Genomic DNA, 21,224 nt, shown 5'->3' on the forward strand with positions numbered 1-21,224 from the left:
ACATTAGAAGACACTCTAAGCCCTGAGTTATCTTATTCATGCTACAGCTGGTAAGATTAACAGCAAAAATTAAACAATTTCATTATTATTTAATGGCTTTTAAAAATGGATTGCTTTAATATTGATAATTGGACTCTTTAAGATTAATAACCCTGATCTGGCACCTCCACACCACAAACCATTTCTCACACTTAGCCAACTTCCATAGAACTTCACAAAGAAAAGACTGACAATACACCCTGAAGACCTCTGAAGTAAAAAGAAAGACACCATGTGCACCCTTACATTAGTTTTTATTTCCCATCCACCTCTCAGTTTACATTGTACATGAAACACAGGCAGTCCTGTAAGCACTCAGGATTGGCAGCATTCACCAAGCCCCTAAACTAAATTCATCCAGCTGATGTCAATGTGCCAGTTCAATACAGATTCTGAACTTCAGCAAACTGGAGACACATGCACAAACAAGTCAGAAGTAGAAAGGATCACAATTCCTAAAATCTGTTAGGAACATATAATCAATCCAGAGTTCTACCCTGCCTAAAGAACCAGGGGCCCAACAGCTTTGTGGATTCCCTCAATTGCCAGTTTCCAGACAGAGATGGCCCAGACCCTCTTTAGGAAAGCCATGAGCCAGATCTTTGCAACTGTCCAAAGTCTCCCAGCATTTCCTGGCAAAATCCCATTAATCCAACTCTGAACCTCTTTCTGCTGTCAAGACAATTTTGTGACTCTTTTGTAAAGCTAATCAACAAATCAGTATTTGTGTCTCTGCAATATTAAGCCACAAAGGCTGAAGAATACGTTGGCCATCAACTGTCAGCACTGCACTCACATTTGCTGAAAGTCGTGAATGCTTGCAGGATATTTTGCCCTTGGATTATTTCCCCTCAGCCTCTCTTCTGCACATTCAGGCATACGTTCAACCACTTGTTCTAGTGAGTCCTGACACAGCTTGAAAGAGAAACTCCTCATCAGCTGCTTCTGTACAGGTTCAGGCACACGTCTGCATTCACACACAGGCTTCATCAGCACCGTCTGCAGCACAGGAAGTTAAACACACACCATTGTTTTCCACAAACCAGCCTTAAAATGCACGGCAACAAAGCCATCAGTGCCAGACCACAGCCTTAGCTCTGGGTGAGTCCCACAGAAATACACTTCACCATCAGCTTGGACCCCAGAGCATCAGGTTGTCACGGCGAGAACAAGCAGAGACACGTGGCTCCACGCCATTAACAGCATTTAAAACTCTTTGCCTCTAAAACCTGGCAAACAATGAACCACAATTTTATTTCTTTTTTTAATGAGAAGTGTTTTATAAAAGAAAATATCAAATCTCTGCACAGGTCATAGTTAAATGTCATCTTTATTTTGAGTTGGTTTCACTCGAACTCAGACATTTTACTCATTTCTTTAAACATCCCACAGGGTGAAAAAAAACCCACACACACATCCCCTTTCCCCTCAAATACAGGAAATTGTATTTCTCAAGGGTTTTTTTCTTTAGGTCAAGAAGTGCAATTTTGCTTCTATGGTTCTTTAAAGTAAAGGAGTTTTATGTCTCAGTAAGAAGTGCAGCAGACACCTCACACATGTCGTGTAGCACCTCTGTCCCGCTTTCCCATGCACTGCTTATGGTTGTGAGAGAGCTATGTGGGAATTATGCTCACAGTAACTCATCCTGACCACTACAGGCAGGTCAGTAAATGGATCCACACCCTGGGAAATTGCCTGTGACTGTCAGAGCATGGAAGTCAGTAACACCTACAGTTACACCACTGGAATGTTTACATTTACTGGAACTGTTTGGCTTTTGCATACAAGTGTATGCTGTGCTTCAGGCCACTGAGGCTGTATGATTACACTGCAACTCCATCATGGGAATATGTTCTTTAAAAAGATCCATAATTTAACACAGAACTCTGGGTTTTTTATTGCCCTGAACTCGACTCTTCCTTCTGGCCCCACTTAAGACAACAGAACTGCTCCCTTTTTCTCTCCATCAACATGTCAACCCTGAAGGGAATTTCATAAGAATTTGGCTTTGGCTTACTATTTCCTTTACTAGACACAGGGAACTATGCTACTGGCTTTGAAAGGATTTTCCCAAGTTTTCTAGACTCTCTGACATTGAGAAAACAAGAATATGAATAGATGAGGCTTTTAATGACTGCAGGAACGAGGTTCCTCATGACTTCACTTCCTTTCAGCTGCAGTTGAAAAGCACACTGTGCAGGTCATTTGTCAAAAAACTGTAAGTCCATTCCCTTTAGCATCCTCAAAAAAGACTCAAGTTGGATTCTAGTTTGCTCATTTTTCCATTAGAGTCATGTTTATGTGAAAAAGTTGAAACACTCAGATTACCTGATGGTTTAAGTATGCACTTCGGACAAGATTTATGTGCCATGAGATAGAAGACTGACTAAACCTACTGAGCAGACTTTATCTATTTTAGCATTTCAAACTAGAGGGAGAGAGTCAGAAGTTTATATTTAAATCCAAAAACACAAGACATGCTGCTTTCTAACTTGAAAAAAATGTTTCTTAACATGAAATATACTCTGTACTCAGCCGGACCAAACAAGAGGAGTTAAAGCTTTCTTAACCACTTCTTTCTGACAACTGCTATTACACAAAGGAAGATCTTCACCCCTAGAAACAATACGGGGACAAGCACAGAAATGATGTGGATAGTGATGGAAAGGAACTAACCAGCCATTCTGGAACCATCGCACCACATAAGTTGGCTGCAAAAGACATACTGGGCAGTGTCTTACTACAGAAAGGCAATCCCTATGCAGAATGTTACTTACAGATACAGGGCTATATATCAAAGCACTCAGCTTCTTCAAAAGAGGAACTGAGGAGCTCTGACAGGCTTAGTTCACTCCCAGTGAGAAATTAAGCTGTAACCCTCTCCAGCTTCTAGGATTTCCTCACATAAGAGAAGGTATAAACTATTACAAGATTAGTGTCTGCTCCAGAAAACATTCAGTGAAATGGATGGACTTGTACACAAAGACGAGCATGTCCCAATTCAGAACGTAAAAATACAGCACAGAAACCCAAAAGAGGTCTGAAAAATAGTGTTTACATATCAAAACCTCCCAGAATTAAAGGGAGGGATTGTAAAGAGAAGGTATGGTGCCAGGAAGTGGCTGGATAAGTTAATGATGGGTTCTTTCCCTCGTAGAGGTTTACGTGTTTCACACCAGCATTTTGCTTTATGTTGGTACAAGATTTTTATGGAGCATTACTTAAAAATACTATTTCAGTCAGAAGTCTAATTTAGAATTCATCATGTTTTACCCTAAATGGCCACTTGGAATGCTGTGAAACATGATTTGTAGCCAGAAGCACCAAGTACATAAATTCTTCCACATCAAAGGAGTAGTTGGTAAATTTTGGATGTTCTCCCAGCGTTGGATGGTGTCCCTGGAAAAATGAAATGAGGCTTTTTAGGTGGAAAAGACAAAAAGAGAATCAGTACATCTTCCATCCTCAAAGCAAGGGAAAAAAAAACCTGAGCATCTGCCATTTTAATGTATTATTTCTGATCCACTGATCTGCTGTAAGGCAAGTCAGCAAAGTAACTGCAGAACAGCAACGCTGCGGACAGCTTGGATTAATAGCCAATTAATTTCATCTCTCTTCTTCCCTCAGCCATTAATATCAAATGATTTCTTACTCACAACAGGGAAGTTAATTTGGTCTAAAGAATGAAAATCATATTTCAAGTATCAGGAGGCAGATAGGTAAAATAAGCTAACCTTTAAAGGCTTCAAGTGATTGCACCCACCCTCGCAGCAGCAGTCCTCATTACCTGATCCTGAGGGAATACTTTATTCCTTTTTCGCCAGGTAATGTAATGAATGCCTCTCAGCCTTGCCAAATCCAGGTAACAACGTTCATCTTCACAATTGTATCTAGAGACAGACAGAAAAATCATATTTACCTGCAGAGATTGTTCTGATGTTCACCAGGGTGAAAAACAAACCAATGCACTTCAGGCCCAAATGTTTGTTGTCCAGCTCTAAGGCTCCAAAACCATGGACAAACTCTCCTCCAATGAAGACAACACCACTGGGTACCATCTGTTGGTGAGATGTGACCTGAGAGGCAGTTTGAGGCACATCTGCAGGTCAGGCAGGCCCCTGGCCAGCTGCAGCAGCTCTGGGACATGCGCTTGTGGAGACTGGACAAAATGCTCTCAAGCCAAAGTTCTGCTGCCAAGCACCAGCCCTTCAGCCTTCCCACAGTAGAGGCTTTAAGCAGCATTTCCCAGGATGGAGAACTCGGTGCTCTTCTGAGAAGCATGTAGCATTTTTGTTTAGGCCTAGAGAACTGGAAGCATCTAGAACTCCCATACTTTGTTACAAAATTTGGCTACAAAAATGATCGGAGGGATAGAACGTCTGTCCTGCATACAAAGGCTGGGAGAGTTGGGGTTGCTCAGCCAGGAGAAGGCTCCAGGGAGACCTCATTGCAGCTCTTATAAGGGGGCTTATAAGAAAGATGGGGACAATCTTTTTAGTAAAGCCTGCTGTGAGAAGATAAAGGATAATGGTTTAAACCAAGAAAGGATAGATTTAGACAAGATATAAGGAAGAAATTGTTATGAGTGGTGAAGCACTTGAAGAAGTTGCCTGGTGAGCTGGTAAATGCCCATCCCTGGAAACACTTAGGTCAGGTTGGATAGGGCTCTGAGCAACCCAATCTAGTTGAAGGTGTCCCTGCTCATAGCAGGGGGTTGGACCAGATGGGCTTTAAAGGTTCCTTCCAATCCAAACTATTCTATGAAAATATGTTTTAAAAGGAAGTTGCTAGAGAAATTCGGGGAAAACAGAACGAGACACAGCAAAACTTGGCCAAGAAGTTGGTACTCATGTCCTGAACACAGAAAGAAGTTTGACCAGGTTGCATTTCATTTATACCACAGCATCTTAATAAATCACAGCCTAAACCTGTATGATACAGTTACATTATATTTGATAATGAAAGCTTCCTCACTTCTCCCACTGTCAAAATGAGGTCTAGATGAGGATGGCAAGACAAATGCTCATAGCCAAATACCAGCAAGGGAAGTGCTTCATTAACACCTATGAACAGACATTAGTAGTTGTGGTGTGAGGAAAGAAAAAGAAACAGACTTACAGTTCAAAAACAACAGCCCAGTCTGGCAGAAAGAGCAAATGGGTAAGTCCAGCTCCGTGCATCCCAATGAATATATCAGAGTTGTGGGTAATTCTCAACTGCTCTGAAAACTCAAGTTCCCTGCAGAGAAAACAAGAGAAGTGGTGATGTGGCATTGCTTGTCCATCTTAGTGAGAATTAGTTACATGTAGAAAGCACAAAATTAACTTCAGGGAATGCTGAAAGAACTGATTTCTCCAAGAACAATGCTAAGAATCCCAAATGCTGCAGCCAGCAATAACTCAGCATGGCATTAAAAGAAATGCAGATGGGTTTCAAAACTTCTCAAGTCTGTCCCAAACATTTCTATTGTTTTTCTTACAAGCCGAGGCTTTTGTCAGGTTGGGCTTTTTTTATTGTCTGTGGGAATCTGCGGTGCTGAATGGCACCACAGAGCTTCAACAAGCATGGGAATGGTGCAAGTACCACTTGGTCATCCCTTCAAGGAGGATGGTTCAGGGGCCCTCTCAAGAGTAGACACCCTCTTGCCTATTATTAGACTGCTCCAGTGCTTTCATTGACAGGGAATTGGAAGCAACTCGACTTCCTCCCACTGTAACTACTTCAGTCAGAACGCTGAGCTCTCACTGCTGATTGTTTCTCATTCTTCCTGCGTGATCCATGACAGCATCACTGAGCAGACAGGAGTTGCTGCTGTCTGGCACTGGCATACACTACCCAGGAACTTGTTCTTCAACCCATTTCTTGCTGGCACAGTTCCTACCACATCTGGGCACCACAAACTGCCCTCAGGCAGTGTCTTCAGTGGCCATCAAAGCAGCAAATAAGCTGAGTTATAAATCATTACTAAACTAAGGGTCCTACAAAATAAGACACTAGCATCATTCAAGAGGAATTCTTATTGACCCAGTTACTGCAGAGCATTAGCAAATGCAAAAGAGTGATGGTAACACACTCTTGGAGAGGGGAGGAAACAAAAAGCGATTTCAAAACTTGCTCATCATATAGTAGCTTTAACTTGAGCCTACTACCTCTAGAAGTTCATTCCTAAGTAGTGCATCATGAGATGCAAGTGCTTAACTGGCTCCTCCACCACTCCCTAATATTCCTCCTTCCTTACCAGTTCAGGGACTTGGCAAAGGTTACACAATGGGGCACACGTAGCTTTGCCTGCAAACAGTTTTCCCCAGCCATAGGCAGCATGAGCTCACATCAGTTTCTTACACCCACTTACGTACTTGTACTTGTAGTCGACCACTTTGACCTCCAACGTCGATACCGTTTTCAAAGCATTCACAAGCTAGGGAGGAAAACAAAAAGACAATGATTTGGTGATCTCCTTCAACTAATTCCTCCTCATCATTGTACACACTCCTCTTCCCCACCAAGGAATTACAGTGAGACAGACAGAAGTTACTGTCACTGCCATGGAAAGGAGCAGTTCTCCTGCTTTTGTGCCTCAGATACATCGTTCCTGGCAGAATAACCCTCAGTGAGGGGACTCATCCTGCACTCTCACAGAGGCTATCATTCACTTCTACATGCTCCAGGACCCAATCCTACCTAGAAGACTCAAAACTAGCAAGAATTTTGCCATGAGTAGTGGGAAAATGTAACTGGATTTCCAAAAGATACCCCAACAGCTAAAGAATCAAATCAGCAGCTAGAAGGATTTTCAAAAATACCTTACTAGGTCAGACTCCAACTTGCAAGAGAAGTGAAACCTGGTTAGAGTCTGGCAAAAAGGGCTTTTTCTAAGTCTCCAATCCCTAGCCAGCAGAAGATGGACAAAGAGCCAAGTATTTTCTTCTACAGAAGTGTAGTAAAGGTAAGATTAACTTCTCCTTTTCTGTCATGTGTTCGTTACCAGAAAACATATCCCATGTAGCAGTGTGAGCATGCACTGTGCCTAGCAGGTGAGGCACAAACCTAGCCACCTGTGCTCTGTCTCTTCTGCCGCTGAGCTATTGCATCAAACATGTCTCAGTTTCTCCCTATATAAGGTGTGGATGATAATGTCAATTCATTTCTGATGGGCACTGGGAGCTAAGAATGAAGACAGGTATGAAAACATTAGATGTTATCATTTTACTACAGGAGAAGTTGCACCAGAAGTTCACTGAGCTGCATGACTCAAAAATGTGAATGAATATGAACATTTATGAAGTTCTGAATGCACATACTCAGATACAAAAGCTTGTGCATTTTAACCTACAAGCATAACAAAGGTTTTTGTTGGAGCCTTCAACACTGGGAAATGCTAGAAATAAAAAAAAGACAAATAGAGAGGGAAACAATTTAATGTTATCAAAAGCTCTGCCATGTCTGTTGGTTAAGAGGAAATACTTTTAGCATTACATCTGTAGTCTTCCAGTGGATATTTTTCAAGGTCACTTTTCTGCCCGGTGTCCAGAAACAGAGGCTGGGTAGAAGACATATTAGAAGAAATTAACATTAGCACTGAATGTATTTTGTCCAAGATTTGTCAGCAGACAGATGCCTTGGGTGTACTTGGAAAAAACAAAAAAGCCAAACCAATTCCAAGAGCAAATTTAACTTCTGATAAGTTTGTTTTATAAGTAAGAAGGTCCCCACCTCATTCTGGTTTAGTATTTTCCGGTAATCTGTACTGCGGGCAAGTATTGTGACTCGAATTTTCCCATCCTACAAGGGAAGAAGCAGCAGTGTATTAGTTATGAGGCAGACCTCACAAAAAAAACAACAAATCTCCACCCCAAACTCCTCCATTTTTGCTTTTGGTCATTATTTGAGCAACTAAATATGTTCCCTCTCCATGTAATAGGTGATGTAATCACCTTAAAATTCACATCGTATTTTCCAGCGGATTAAAAGTGTCAGGCACTTTGCAAAAGTCTGACTATTAACAGAAATAAACCACATTTTCTGAAGGATTTCTTTTATTCAGTACAAAAGAGTCTTTGTATTCCACATTATACAGCAGTTTTTGAAAGCAGGAAAACAGCTTCCAGGACAGCTTGTGCACAAGATCCTTGGAAAAAAATATTTTACTTCACCAACAGTTCCTTCTTTTACCTCTTTAAATTAATTGGACTCACAGGGGTAAGTGTTCCAAGTGAAATAAAGAGATTTAACTGCATGACTCCCATTAGTGTCAGCAGGAGAAGCATAACTGTGCAGTGCTTTGAATGCATGCCCCTCAGCGATAATATGTAAGCTACTCCCTAGCAAATACTTCAAGAAGGCCAGAACTGCCATATCCATCAGTGCAGCCATTGCAACAATTTGCCAAAACTACCAGTGTGTGCAAGGGAGAAGCCCAGGGACTAGCAGATGGCACCAGGCAGGGACAGGGAAGACCAGGTTCCATGGTTTCCTCCTGTGATCTGAGCTCAGCAGAGCAATCTCACTGCACTGCTCTGCAGGATTGCCTCTGCTGGGCCCAAGGGCTGGAGCCTGCTGACAAGCTCCTGGAGAAATCAGGTTACGTGTATCCTGCCTAACTAGGAAGGACACAAAGGCCTTGAACAGAGAGAATGGAGAAGAGGAAGAGAACCTGAGGCTGGAAGGACAATGGTCTAAAGTCTGCCCTATGGGAATGAGACATGAAGGCAACTCTCACAAATGTCTGCTGAAGGCCTTCAGAGAATAGGCTGACTTACAGGAAAAAAAAGAGATCCCAAGCATCATAGGAAGGACAAAACATGCACAATACACCCTTATTTCCCACTGGGGCCAGATTGATACTGCTGTTTCTCTGGTAAGAGCAATCAGCTCCATATTGTAACTCCATTATTCAGTTATCATACCTTAGGTCCTTCTTGTGTGATATTTAATCTGTGTAACACATGCTGAGAAAATGCTCTGAATAGCCCTGTACCATGGCAGCCAGAGATCTGAAATTAAAAAAGCAACTGTTAATACAAAAAGTGATTTTCCTCAGAAAAACCTCTCTTTATGATCAGTCTTCTGCCATTCTTGTGGAACAAAAGTCTAGTATCATGCACTGCACTAAACACATCACTATTCAATGCAGCACAAGTGGCACTTTCATTTCGAAGGAAATACATCTTTCTCTAGAAGTGTTACAGCCTGAATGCATGAGCTAATACTCTTGGGAAAGTCTGTCACTGCACAAGCCCTTGCACTCCACAAAAACACCAGTAAGTTCATAGTGCTCACCTATTCAAGAGGAATAGTATGAGTTGTGACACAGGAGATTGGACACAACCACCTAAAGTAACTCCAAAATCCTAATCTTTGGGGAAGATCACTTCACTTGGAGTGGCACAGACCTTCAGTGCAGTACATTTCATGGTAACTCTGCTAAGTATTTGAAAGACTCATTAGCTCAGATTTGATAGTCACACATGCATGTAGTTAACACAGTGGATGGATCAAAAGGACTCACCAATGGTGTGTTATAAAACAAGCCATATCGCATTCGAGGCAGTAATGAGAAAACTGCTTCTTTAAAGCACACCTGCAAAAGGAGATCACAAGAAGTTACACTGCACTGCTACCTTCTGCTGGCACATCCCATGCTCATTCAGGGGGATCACTGCTTATAATGAGATAGCAATTACAATGCTCCTGTCAAAACATCCTCACTTCCTTGACTGTGCAAATGAAGAGAACAAAGACGATCTTGATCCCAAAAGAGCTCTCACTTAAGAGATGCAAGTGTGGGAAGAGGTCAAAAAACCACCCCCAAACCAGAACAAACATGAACTAAATAGAAGAAAACCAGCTAGAGAATAGAGAGTTTAAGACAGGCTTTAAGGGAATCAAGAGACTAAAATGAGCTCTGAATAAATGGTTGTATTTTTTGGCAGGAGCAAAAGTTTTTTAAACGATAAGCAGCAAGTACAGTGAAAGTTGCAGGGGAAGAGAAACACACCAGGAGGAATCAGAAGACTTACAAATTCAGACAGTACCATTTGAAAACCCTTCACTTCAGAAGTGAAACCAATACATAAATGTCACCTCTCAGAAGACACAAAAGTTAGGCCCATGGACACATGACAGGATCAGGTGACAGCTGTCTCTTGTTTGTAGGGTACAGCACTCATGTTACACAAATTAAACATGCATGGAAAGTATTAGTATTTTCCTCTGATCCACAAGCAGCTTGAGAAGTTGTCATATTTGCTACTCAGTGTCTACAAAGTCAAACAAAATATACAATACCACACCCTTTTAGAGTCAAAGGTTTTCAAGTGTATTATCTCATGGTCAGTAAACGCCTTCCATGTCTCACTGAACAGGTCACCGTAGCCATAGGAGCTCTAGGAGGAAAGGAAAGATCACAATGACTACATAAATGCATATGAAAACTCTCTTCAGGATTTACAAGCTCTGTATAGGAGTTTTAATACACAGTCAATACATGCAGTACCACCACAGGACCTAAGGCAGCCTAGCACAGAACACAGATATTGCAGAACACCAAGCCCTCTGTTTACAACAGTAGTTGGCTCAAATTACCTTTCAAGTTGTTAATTTTTAATAACAGAGTTCTATAAACTACCAATCTACACAAAGTTCTTCAGCAATAGCTTAGAATTTCTGAGTTAGGAGCAAAGAGTACCTGCAACTTTCCCCAGAGGCAACAAAACACAAGTTCCATTTGAAGTAACAGAAACACAGGGATGGTAGGAGGAGTGAACCTCAATACCCGAGACTAAAATGCCACCTGGGAACTCGAGTGCAGCAGTCATGTTTGGAGTAAAAAGTCACAACAAGCCTGTTTCACATCCACCTCTGGTTTGGGACTGTCACTTGTACATTGCACATACATCACAAATTAAAGGCAACAATCTGATTTCATGGAAGACAGAGAAAGGAAACTATGATCTGTGTTATTTTGACAAGCTGTCAAGAAGTTCCTCTAGAGAGCAGTATAAAACTTCCTCCCTTTGTAGCAACACTCTGTGGAACCTTTTAAGAACCATATATTCCCTACAACACTAGCCCAGCAGCAAGGGCTCCAGCCTTCACCTTTGGAACGTTTCCTACACATCTGAGGGCTACGAGTCACCATCTCTTACTCTTTGAATGGAATTAAATGTGGCTTCAGTAGCCCTGGTGCAGACTCTCACTTAAAGCCTCTTTTCAACTCTAGAGCTGGTTCAGGCTGCTTGGAAGGTTATGTGGAAACATTCTCAACAAGAACTATGAAAACAAAGACTACAAATGACCACAGAAGAGAGGAAATCTAGTGAAATGGGAAAGAATGTAAAGGGCATCAGATCTCCTTCAGTTGAAAAGGTGCTCCCTTCTCTTTCTTCTGCCATCAAGTTTTAATGAAGCTTATGAACCATACTACTTTCTGGCCATCTGTATTACAAGAACTGCTCTTCCAGATTAGAAGTACAGAACTGACATTCAAGGTTGAAAGGACTGCTTTCTAACCCTATCTGCTCTCCTTACAAATGCTTTACAAACACTGCTTTCCTGCAGTTGCAGAAACAGACTGCAAGTCCACACCCAGTGGATTTCCTACTCATTTTCTGCTTTAACCTCCATCTAAGGGCATTACTGTTTAATAAGAAGAGTGCATTGATTCTACAGTAGCTAGAAAGTATGGTCAAATCTAATGGCACCAAGGAAAAAGAATGAATACTAAGCTGGTCCATCTTTCCATCAGGATAGAGGGTTCAGCAGCAGTTAGTTGGTGCCATCACCTGGTTGTCCATGGTAATGAACAGAAGCAGGCTGAGCAGTTAAGACTCATTTAAAATGACAGTACTGACACAGTACTTAGTTTGAACGGTGCATTTGAAAGAGTTATTTGATTCAACAATGCAATGTAAGACAAAGAGCTGCTTTTCAAAGTGATTTATAATACTGTCTGACACATCTGATCTTTTCAGAAAGCCAGCAAAGCTGGATTAATGGGTCTGTGAATAACATCTTGAGAGCTTGCTTATCTGGCAGCATTTGTTTTAGCTCTCAATATATAAGAGAATTAGAAAAAACAGTCCCTTCCAGCCAAAGTGCTTTCTCATTAAATAGCATGCAGGGGATAGCTGCAGTTCTCCATTGAATATTAGTTGTCCCAGCAGTAAACATTCAGAAAAACACTCCAGTATTTTATGAGTACAAGACAGGCATGGGACAATATCATAGTCAAGAACTCTGTTATTTCTGGAGCTGATTACACATGTCATCTGGCAGGTTACAAATTGCCTAGCATTTTGTTATTTAGCTTAACGCTCTCCTACAGAACTTAAATACTGGCCAGTAAATGTAACATTCCTCTTAAACACAGCCATGGTCTCAACTAGCAGATAGAGCAGAAGTAGCTCCACTTAAAAACTTTGTGTATTTGTCATCATGGCATTGTAAGAGGTGATTGAGAGAAGTAACTGCAAGAAGGTCACTCAAAGGAATTATTTGACCCTGTTTTAATACATATATATATATATATATATATATATATAAAAGGGTTTCAATTATTTGTTTTCTTTACTACAGGCTGCAGATTACAGATTTAGGAAGATGTAGGCTACATTTCTTTTTCATAATAGAAGAAACAGTTTTGAGCAAATCTGCTTCAATATTCTCAGAGAAAAGTCTAAGGGAAACAATAAGAAATGTTCAAATCATGTTATGTTCAGATCATGTTATTTTTGAGGTCTTGTGAAAAAAAGGCATAACTATGTACTAGCAAAAAATAACTTACAGAGTACTGTTCAAACAGCATATGGTTTACTATAGAAAGTCTATTCCCTAACTACTATTCATGCACCTGTATTAATAGGATCCAAAACCTTTTCAATTTCACATGGCTAAGCCCACAAGAAAGCAAGGATTGGCTACTAAAACCTCCAGAGTCTTTATAAAGCCAAAATACAACACATCACAAATACATTAAAAGCACAGCAGACTTACAGTGTCCCACATGACTATGTTGACATCAGTGCTGAAGGAATTATTGATATGCTGTGTAATGTACAGATTGACGAAATCACAGAAGTGATGGTACATGTTAACACCTGAGAAAGAAAGAATTGTTAGCAAAATACTCCATTTCTCATTCCACTTTTTATTGGTCCATGCATTTTTTCCTGCATTTTACATTATTATGTATTATCTTATGTTCTGACTGAATACTCCTTATAGAGCCTAAAAGGACAAACCTTAAAGGGAATAAATCAAGAGAAGAAATTTGAAGTAAAATGTGTTTTTAAAAAGTTCAGAGAAATTAGAAGAAAGGTCAAAACACAGCATAAGATAAAGGTAAGTTTCATGTGCTATTTCTTACTGCAGTCTGCAGTTGCTTTCTGAATTATATGAAAGTAACTACTCCTTCAACAACAGCTAGTCAGGCATACATGAAACATTAAAACCAGGCCTTCAGTACCGATCTTAGTTCTGCTTTATTAGGGCTAAGGGAAGCTCTGTCTGCGGGATGACAAGACAGAACTTGTACTTGCACACAAGCCAAAGCCCAAGGAATTCCTCAGGGTTTTTTTTTTTTCCTCAGAGCGTTCTTGTTCCTTCCTGGTTCCTTAAGCCAGTACCTTAAGACTATGGCATATAAAAACTACCATGAAACAAAAGAGGTAATGTACCCCAGTTTCCTTGCTAGTGAAGGCCAGATCCCAGTTTTGGAATCATGTGCACACAGCCCCTGTTACTGCTTCTGACCAAAATGAGCTCCCATGACAGAATTTAGCTGTCATGTTTCTCCCTTCTCCTCTGAAACAAGGGAGCTGGACAAAATCACCTCCTGCTCAAAGGTACAAATTGACAGCACAGCAATTCTGCCTCAGTAACTGTTCAGGGGCCTACAACAACTTTGCTTAAAATATAAGACACTGGCCTGCAGGGGAGAGGGGTAATTCAGTTACAGTATGGCACAGGGTCAAAAACACAGCAGATGACTATCCAGTTTATACCATATCTTACCACACAGCAGCTTGTTTGTACCTCTACATCCTGAACACTCTTTCACTAACATTTGTCTGTAAAACACGTTGCATGAACAAAAAGCTTGGTGAGCTTCCAAAAATGTCAGATACCACTGGCTGATTCCTGAAGGTGGCTGGGTGCTGCCTGTCTTTGAATATCACTTCCTCCTTCCTATAGTTCAATACACATAGACTCCTCAATTACTGAACAAGGACTACAAGGCACATACACTCAGACCTTGTGTTTCATGGTATGAAACCTATCATCCAGAAATAGCCAAAATTAAAGACCTTGTACAGAAAAGTCTCTGGCACAAAGCTTTTTAAAACACGAGAATGACTGTGTAAGGCAAACATCAGGAAATGTTTCTGATTTCTTTGTTAATCATCTCTGGGAACATGTCAGATTTGGAAATTTAAGTTTACAAGTTCATCAATGGAACTGCAGAAACAAAGGAATGAACAAGGCACATCTTTTTCAAATAAAAAATATACTGCAAGTGAATTTGCCAATCACTGCAGGACACAGAAACCACACAAGCTAAAGATACCAATTACCTGCATCTAATTTCATGAAGTATGTTGGCTTCTCAATAACAACGTCACACTTCCCATCTTCTAGAGGCCTGAAGTCTAATGCAGTAAATGTCTGGAGTTCTGCAAACCTACAAAGATTCGATCACACAGAACATGCTTTGACATTAACACACTGAAACAAATGTACTTCAATACATCTAAGATGTAGTAACTGCTCCTCCAGTCCATTTGATTTAACAGAACTGCTGAAAAATGATAGAATCTGACAATTAAAGTGATTTGAAATTGTAATGGAAGGTTCTTCAGCTTATGAGCTTCAAGAGGTTAAACACTGCCTTTGATCTCAGAAGGGAACAGCACCTTTGATCTTCAAATCAAGGCAGCAGAGATGTAACAAAGAGCTTTAGAGCCTAGATCTGTGGGTCTACCAACTTGATCTGCATTGACAAAGACACTTCAGCAAGTTCTTCATGTCTTGGTCAGAATAATGAGTGTAGATGCAACTATTTATTATTCCTGGATCTAAACAAGAATGAGCAGTTGAGATGGCAATAGCAGGCCAAGAAAAAGACTTTTCCTCCTCTGCAGTTACCCTTAACTGAATTGACCATCAATGCAAAATGAGAACAAAAATGAAAACATCAGAAAAGAATAAAAACTAATTCTTATATAGACCTTAATGGCTCCAATTGCTGTATATTCCATCAACTGGATGGCAGCTTTGAAGTATTAACATGCAACTTGTGACACCACAAAGAACCCTCTGCACTTCCTGCCCAGCCTGGAGACTGTTGCCCATGTCACATTCCAAACACAGGCTCCCTGGGAACACCATAGGAAGGTATATCCAGATCAGGTATTGCACTGGGCACATCAACCAAGGGCTGTGTCAGCTAAGACAAGTGCAAACCCAAGGCCTGATTTCACAACAAAACAATTGACTCTTAACAGACTAGGCACAGAACCAGCACCTTTTCCAGAAAACACCAGAAGGCTAGAACTGCAAAAGACAAGACATTTTCAGATCTTTTTCTGCTGTAAATTAGGCAGGAGACAATTACATGCAGCCTAGCTCAGAATATCCTGCATAGATGCAATTATCAGAGGTATCCAAAATGAATTCTCAAACAGACCTTAGAAAGAAGCAATAATTTTTCAGTGTGAAATCCCCCACACTCAGTTGCTCATGCCAGTGAAAAAGAAATAAAAAAGCATTAGTAAGTGAACTGGGCAGCAGCCTTGACAAGTGATCCTTACCAAGACTGCAGGGGGCTCTTGCGCTGACCTTCAGCCAGAAACGTCTGAACGTCCAGAGTGCAGTGACCTCCGATTTCCCCCTTCTGGAAAAAGTCTTCTTTGAATCTAAGGCAAATCAGTACAATTCCATCAGCTTTTGTGCAATAGCATTACAAGTGCTCTGTAGTCAACACTACATACTCAAGCCAGTGCTAGTTACTCTCAGTTCAGCAAGGTGCTTCATATATATTTAAACCTCAAGTACTTTCTCCAGTGTAATTCAAGCATTTCCCACAATTCCCAGATAGAGATAGTGGTGTCCTTGGAGTTAAGAAAATAGCACTCATCTCACCTCATCTCATCAATGCTATCAGGAATCATCTTCTTATACTCAAGTAAGTAATTTAATTAGATTTTGCTACACAATTACTTACAGGAGCATCAGTAGCTGGGCTTCTTGCTTGCTTTTAACAACAATTTCTCAGTGAAGTTCATCTCAGATTTCACAACCCACTCAGTAACACAAGAATTTTATACAACATACAAAAGAGATGCAAGAACAAGTTTCATGAAAACAACCTGACAACTAAAAGTGCTGCCTAAGTTAGCGCTCAAGATAGACTAAGATGATCAAACCCATCCTGAAAGGTATCAGCATCAGAGTCATGAAGCAGCTCTTTTCAAGTCATTTCAACAATGAGGCAGAAGGAAGAATGGTACCAAAAACAACAGTATGGGATTTTTTACTCAGTTTCCCAATATGTGGCATTTAAATCTGGGATGTGGGAGACGCAGGTTCAGATCTCTCTTCAGTCTCACTGTACATGAAATGCAGTTCCTGGTTCTGGCATAAAGACACCTAGCATTGGAAAGGTCTCCTCAGTGTCTAATGCAAAACCAATTCTGCTTTGAACATCACCTGATCAAGAAAGGATCTGAGTGAAAACACATAAAAGTCTTTCCTTTCTTCCATCAGAAGGGAGAATTTCAATCACCCACCATCATTACATAAAACTGAGAGTTTAAGGATGAGCTGTATTGCTGACAGCAGCCAGCATTCAGGAGATGTAGATCTCAACAAGACTGTAGTAACAAGTCTCTGATCAGCAGGGCCCATGACAATAAACACACCAGCTTCATTAAACAAATTCTGAAGTCCTTTTCCCTGCCATCCCTTGGTTTTACTAGAACATAAGGAAATCAGAGACCTGTCGTGGTTTCTTTTCACTGTCCGTAAATCGATGTACAAGTTTGTCGCTCTGCAATGCTGAAGGTATTGAGAACAGGTCAGAGATGAATCTCCCTGTTAAGAAAAGAACAAGCAGGATTTCATCAGTAACAAAAGGCTACATTGAAAACAAGGGAAAGTATCGTACCTATCAGAAATACCTACTGTTGCTGCAGGCTTACAATGGGTTTTCATTTCATTGAGCCTCTCTCGAACGTAACCAAAGTCAGCTTGTTTCCAGAATATCTGTTGGGCTGTCTCAATGTCACTTGCCCTGAGGTATGAAAAGGAGAGGAAAAAAACAGATATCAAGGTCCATTCCACTGAAAGTAGGACAGAAGAGCCAGTCAGTTACTTCAGTGACATCCGAGATGCAAAACAGGAAGCAACTTATCAGCTGCGCGTAAGTGAAAACATCAGCGACAATTTAAAGCATTTCTCCTGTAAAAGGGGACACAGTCTTTTGGAACATTTTTTTCTTCTGCTTTCAAAGCTGAGAAAGGAAATCCAGAGTTATTTTAGGAGTCTGATTTCAAGGCTAAATCGCAATAATGAAAGCACAGTGGAAGGAAGCATTTCAAACACAGTTTTCTTCCTTAAAAAGTCACATTTTTAACATCATGTTGAAAGACAGATGCATAAATACACATACTCCTCCAGGAACAATCATCCTCTAAACTCTGAGTATCACAACGATGTTAACTTCACAGATAATAAGAAAGAAAGCACTAGACTCTCTTTTTTTAACATCCTGTATTTTATAGATCTAAAACAAAACTTACCATCCAGTTTCCACATAATCACAGACCGGGTAACTGAACCTGGAATCTGGTTTGCACGATTTCTCATAACCCCAGCAAGATTTTAGCTTCTTCAAATATTTCTGTAACAGAGAATAACTGAATCAAGTTGTGCAACAGTAAATTGGGAAATTACTTAAGGTAGTTGTTAGCTTATAAACAACCTCCCACTAATCCTGTATTAAAGGCTTTAGGTTTGGTCTGGTTTCAGATAGAACGCTCAGAATCTTTTTTGGGCCTCTGTTGTGCACAGAGGCCACACATGCACAGCAACATTATCTTGTCTTTAGGATGGCTGTTCAACCATTTTTCCTGACCCTGTAAGTAGGATTCCAAAATTTTGACATCACTGACAGATACAGATAGCAAAGCTAAGCTCACACAAAGCCCAGTGCTCCAAGTCTCAGGCTCTCAGTGCTGTAGAGAGACAGACAACAGGGAGCACAGGTTCACCTCCCAGCTCTGTGAAGAAGCTCTAGCCTGAGAGCCACTAGACTCGCTCCTGAGCCACATGCAGCCTGGATCTCTGGGTTTCCTGTCTCTGCTTCAGGTGAATGAATTCTGTGCAACCACAGAGTAAAATTAAATCAACATTTCATTGATTTGCCTACACTCTTGGCACATCTGCAAAGCTGCCACAGGATGCTAAAAACCACAGGCCTAGAAAGTACTAACTGCGCTCAGTTCAAACAGCTTCCACATGCACAAGTCATTCAGATCAAGATCACCATTTCAGCTCTGTGGCTATTAAAAAAAAGAAGGGATACAAATCTTACAAAACAGTATATTAAAAGTGCAATCTTGTGGCAGCATCAGATTCTGGAAGGGCCTTGTATAACCATTCCAAAAGCAACAACTCCAGTGCCCAGTGGAACTGACTAATTGCAAAGGAGATTATCATCATTCTTAAACTGCCATGACACTGAAAAGAAACCACTTCAAAGTTACATTTGAACAAACAAACAAACACACAAAGGCAAACTTACCTTATATGGGCAAAGAGAATCCTGCCTACAGATGCCAGCAATATGCTGATTATTGTGCAGAAAGTATGGAATATGCTCTTCTGGCAAGTTGACGGCTTTGTAGCTATATAATGGCTCTTCTGGAATGGGTTTTATTTCAGTGACATTTTCAGCTTGGGAATTAGCCAGAACTTCTTGCAGTAGCAATCCAAATACAAGCAACATGAACATGGCAACCTATGAGCTCTGTACTTTAAAAGACAAAAACAAACCAGACACTTCATAGATCAACAGCACAGCACATTTCAGGCATGTAAGACAATATTCATCAAGAGGCAGTCATGTAATCAAAGCATTTCTACTTGTATTTCTGGGGTGGTTTCTGTTTTGCTATGAAAAGTAAACTTTCACTAAGAGACTAGACTGTACAGGATTATCTTTGAATCATTAGTCATTAGAGGGTTATTACGCACTACTAGCTCCCAGTCAAAATGAAATGGGTGTGTTTACTTTAGAGAAATCCCAAGAGATCTTGAGAGCTCAAATGTGGAAACTAAGTATAGAGCATATAATATCCAGCCAGTGGGAAGAAAATGTAGAAGTCTTGGGGGGGAGGGGTGAGAAGAAAAGGAATTTTAGTTTAAAGTACAAAAATAACACATTCTCCACTTTGGAAGAAACTAATCATTAGTTGAAGGAAAACTATGCAGCCAAAACCAAATGGTCAAACTTAGGTCTGATTGAGGATGCTTGTTTTTAAGTAGTTAACATCACCTTTGAATACCAAGGTCTATACTTGAACTTAACTACAAGTCCATGCATATCTATATACTCTAAAGCAGACTAGATTTCTGGTAATAAAATCTTCTCATCAAACACCCTTCCTTTGAACCTGAGGGAAAAAAAATGGATGGCCTGGATCTAAACAACCTTTTATAGCATTATAATTTGCCAAAATTTGCATGCTTGCTGGCAAGTGAAGCCCTTAGCAACATTCCTACAACAGAAGTAGTTTTACCTGTTTGGTTTGAGAAGAGCTGCTCCAGATTTCTCAAGTACAAACCTAGAAGTGGGAGGGGGAAGAAAGCCAAGTTAAATACGTCGTGCAAAAGGAAGCTTCCTTTGAACACAGCCCTGCTTCTTGAGGAACATTCACAGGAGTGAGAGCAACCTCCCAACAGCCTGGGAGCGCTTCTGACCCGTCTGGCTACGCGGATACCTGCAAAAAGCGCTGGCTTTCCCTACGGCACGCACTCCGGGGCTCGGGAGGACCGCACGGCACCCCATCCCCAGCTCAACCCCAACACTGTGCAGCCGTGGCCGGCTGCCCAAAACCGCCTTGCCCCTTACCCATCCGCTGGGCCCTGGCTGAGGATCAGTTACTTCGGGAAGGCGCCCGAGACTCGCTGCCAGGCTGGACCCACAGGCGGACGCTGCCTCCGCGTCCCACGCCGGCCCGGAGCCGATGCCAGGCCCGCGGCACGCCCCGCCGCATCGCTACCCCATCCTTCCCGCCCCCCGCGTCGCTCACCCACGCCCGGGGGCCGCGGCGGGCACCTCACCTCAGCTCAGCCCCGGGGAGCCCAGTGGCTCCTCCCGTGACGCGCTCACCGACGGCCTTAATCCTCATGCCGCCGCGGCAGCTGGCGGCTGTCGGAGCGGGGGGGAAGCGCGCCCGGCCCGGCCCCACCAGGCTCCGCGGGAGAAGGGCGGCCGCCGTGAGGGCTGCTCCCGCCCGCCCGCCCTCAGGGCGGCCCCGCCGCGCGCCCCTCCTTCACACCCGCGCGGCGCGGCGCGGGGCGGCACCGCCGCTCCCCATCGTCCCACAGCGGGGAGCGACCGCGGCCTCGGGGCTGCGGCGCCGGGCCCGCCCCACCTGCAGGCGGCGGGGAAGGAGGGACGGGCCCGCCTGGGCTGGGCTCGGCCTCGGCCACCGCTTTCCCAGCCCGGCGGCCGTCAGGTGGAGCCGGCAGCGTGCCCGTGCCCGCCTGCGCCCCCGGCCGGGGCCGGCGGGGCTGGTCCGTGCCGCACGGCACCTGCCGAGGCAAAGCGGGGCGGTAGCGGCGGCCGGAGCCGGCGGAGCGTCTTCCTTGGGCTGCCGGAAATCGAGCGCTGCCGCCGTCTCGCAGCGGGAGCGGCGCTCCCAGGCAGCGCGGAAAAACGCCTTTTCCTGCCGCCGTTCCGCAGGAAGCGCAGCCTCCGGGCACCCCATTGTTCGAGGCGTCCTCGCCGCTCCGGGAGAGCTGGCCAGGAGGAGGAGGGCCGGGGAGGGGGGCCGACGAGGCAACACCGCGCCCCCGCCTGCAGAAGCTGCCATATCCGCAATCAGGGAGCTAATTAACGCCCTGCCTCGCTCCAGGGGCCAGTCCCGCACCGCCGCCTGTGCTGGCACCCTGCAGTCCTT

General features: G+C 42.6%; 1 protein-coding gene across 4 annotated transcripts; it reads right to left on the reverse strand.

The window, feature by feature from the left end:
* Positions 1-1,350: 1,350 nt before the first annotated feature.
* EOGT (EGF domain specific O-linked N-acetylglucosamine transferase) lies at positions 1,351-20,600 on the reverse strand. Of its 4 annotated transcripts, none has more exons than XM_062008326.1 (17): positions 20,383-20,600; positions 19,839-19,883; positions 18,842-19,066; positions 17,838-17,938; positions 17,221-17,329; positions 17,036-17,130; positions 15,849-15,953; positions 14,613-14,719; positions 13,033-13,136; positions 10,332-10,424; positions 9,548-9,619; positions 8,946-9,032; positions 7,753-7,821; positions 6,396-6,457; positions 5,158-5,277; positions 3,827-3,929; positions 1,351-3,438 (listed from the first exon to the last, which is right to left on the reverse strand). In XM_062008326.1, the coding sequence occupies exons 3-17, from the start codon at positions 19,049-19,051 to the stop codon at positions 3,292-3,294; spliced, it is 1,584 nt and encodes a 527-aa protein (XP_061864310.1). In that variant the 5' UTR covers positions 19,052-19,066; positions 19,839-19,883; positions 20,383-20,600; the 3' UTR covers positions 1,351-3,291. The 4 variants fall into 4 exon arrangements, with proteins under 4 accessions (XP_061864310.1, XP_061864309.1, XP_061864312.1 ...); XM_062008325.1 differs by having other exon boundaries at positions 18,842-19,071; XM_062008328.1 differs by lacking the exon at positions 20,383-20,600 and adding an exon at positions 20,171-20,267.
* Positions 20,601-21,224: the final 624 nt, after the last annotated feature.

The sequence above is a fragment of the Colius striatus genome, chromosome 15 (assembly GCF_028858725.1).
Source record: "Colius striatus isolate bColStr4 chromosome 15, bColStr4.1.hap1, whole genome shotgun sequence".
NCBI classification, from domain to species: Eukaryota; Metazoa; Chordata; class Aves; order Coliiformes; family Coliidae; genus Colius; species Colius striatus.

Coding starts and splice junctions, on each gene's coding strand:
- EOGT (XM_062008326.1), bottom strand. CDS start 19,051: ATGTTCATGTTGCTTGTATTTGGATTGCTACTGCAAGAAGTTCTGGCT. Junction 13,137..14,612: donor CTTCATGAAATTAGATGCAG/GTAATTGGTATC, acceptor TTTCTTTCTCAG/GTGTTAACATGTACCATCAC. Junction 5,278..6,395: donor GTGGTCGACTACAAGTACAA/GTACGTAAGTGG, acceptor TTTTCTCTGCAG/GGAACTTGAGTTTTCAGAGC.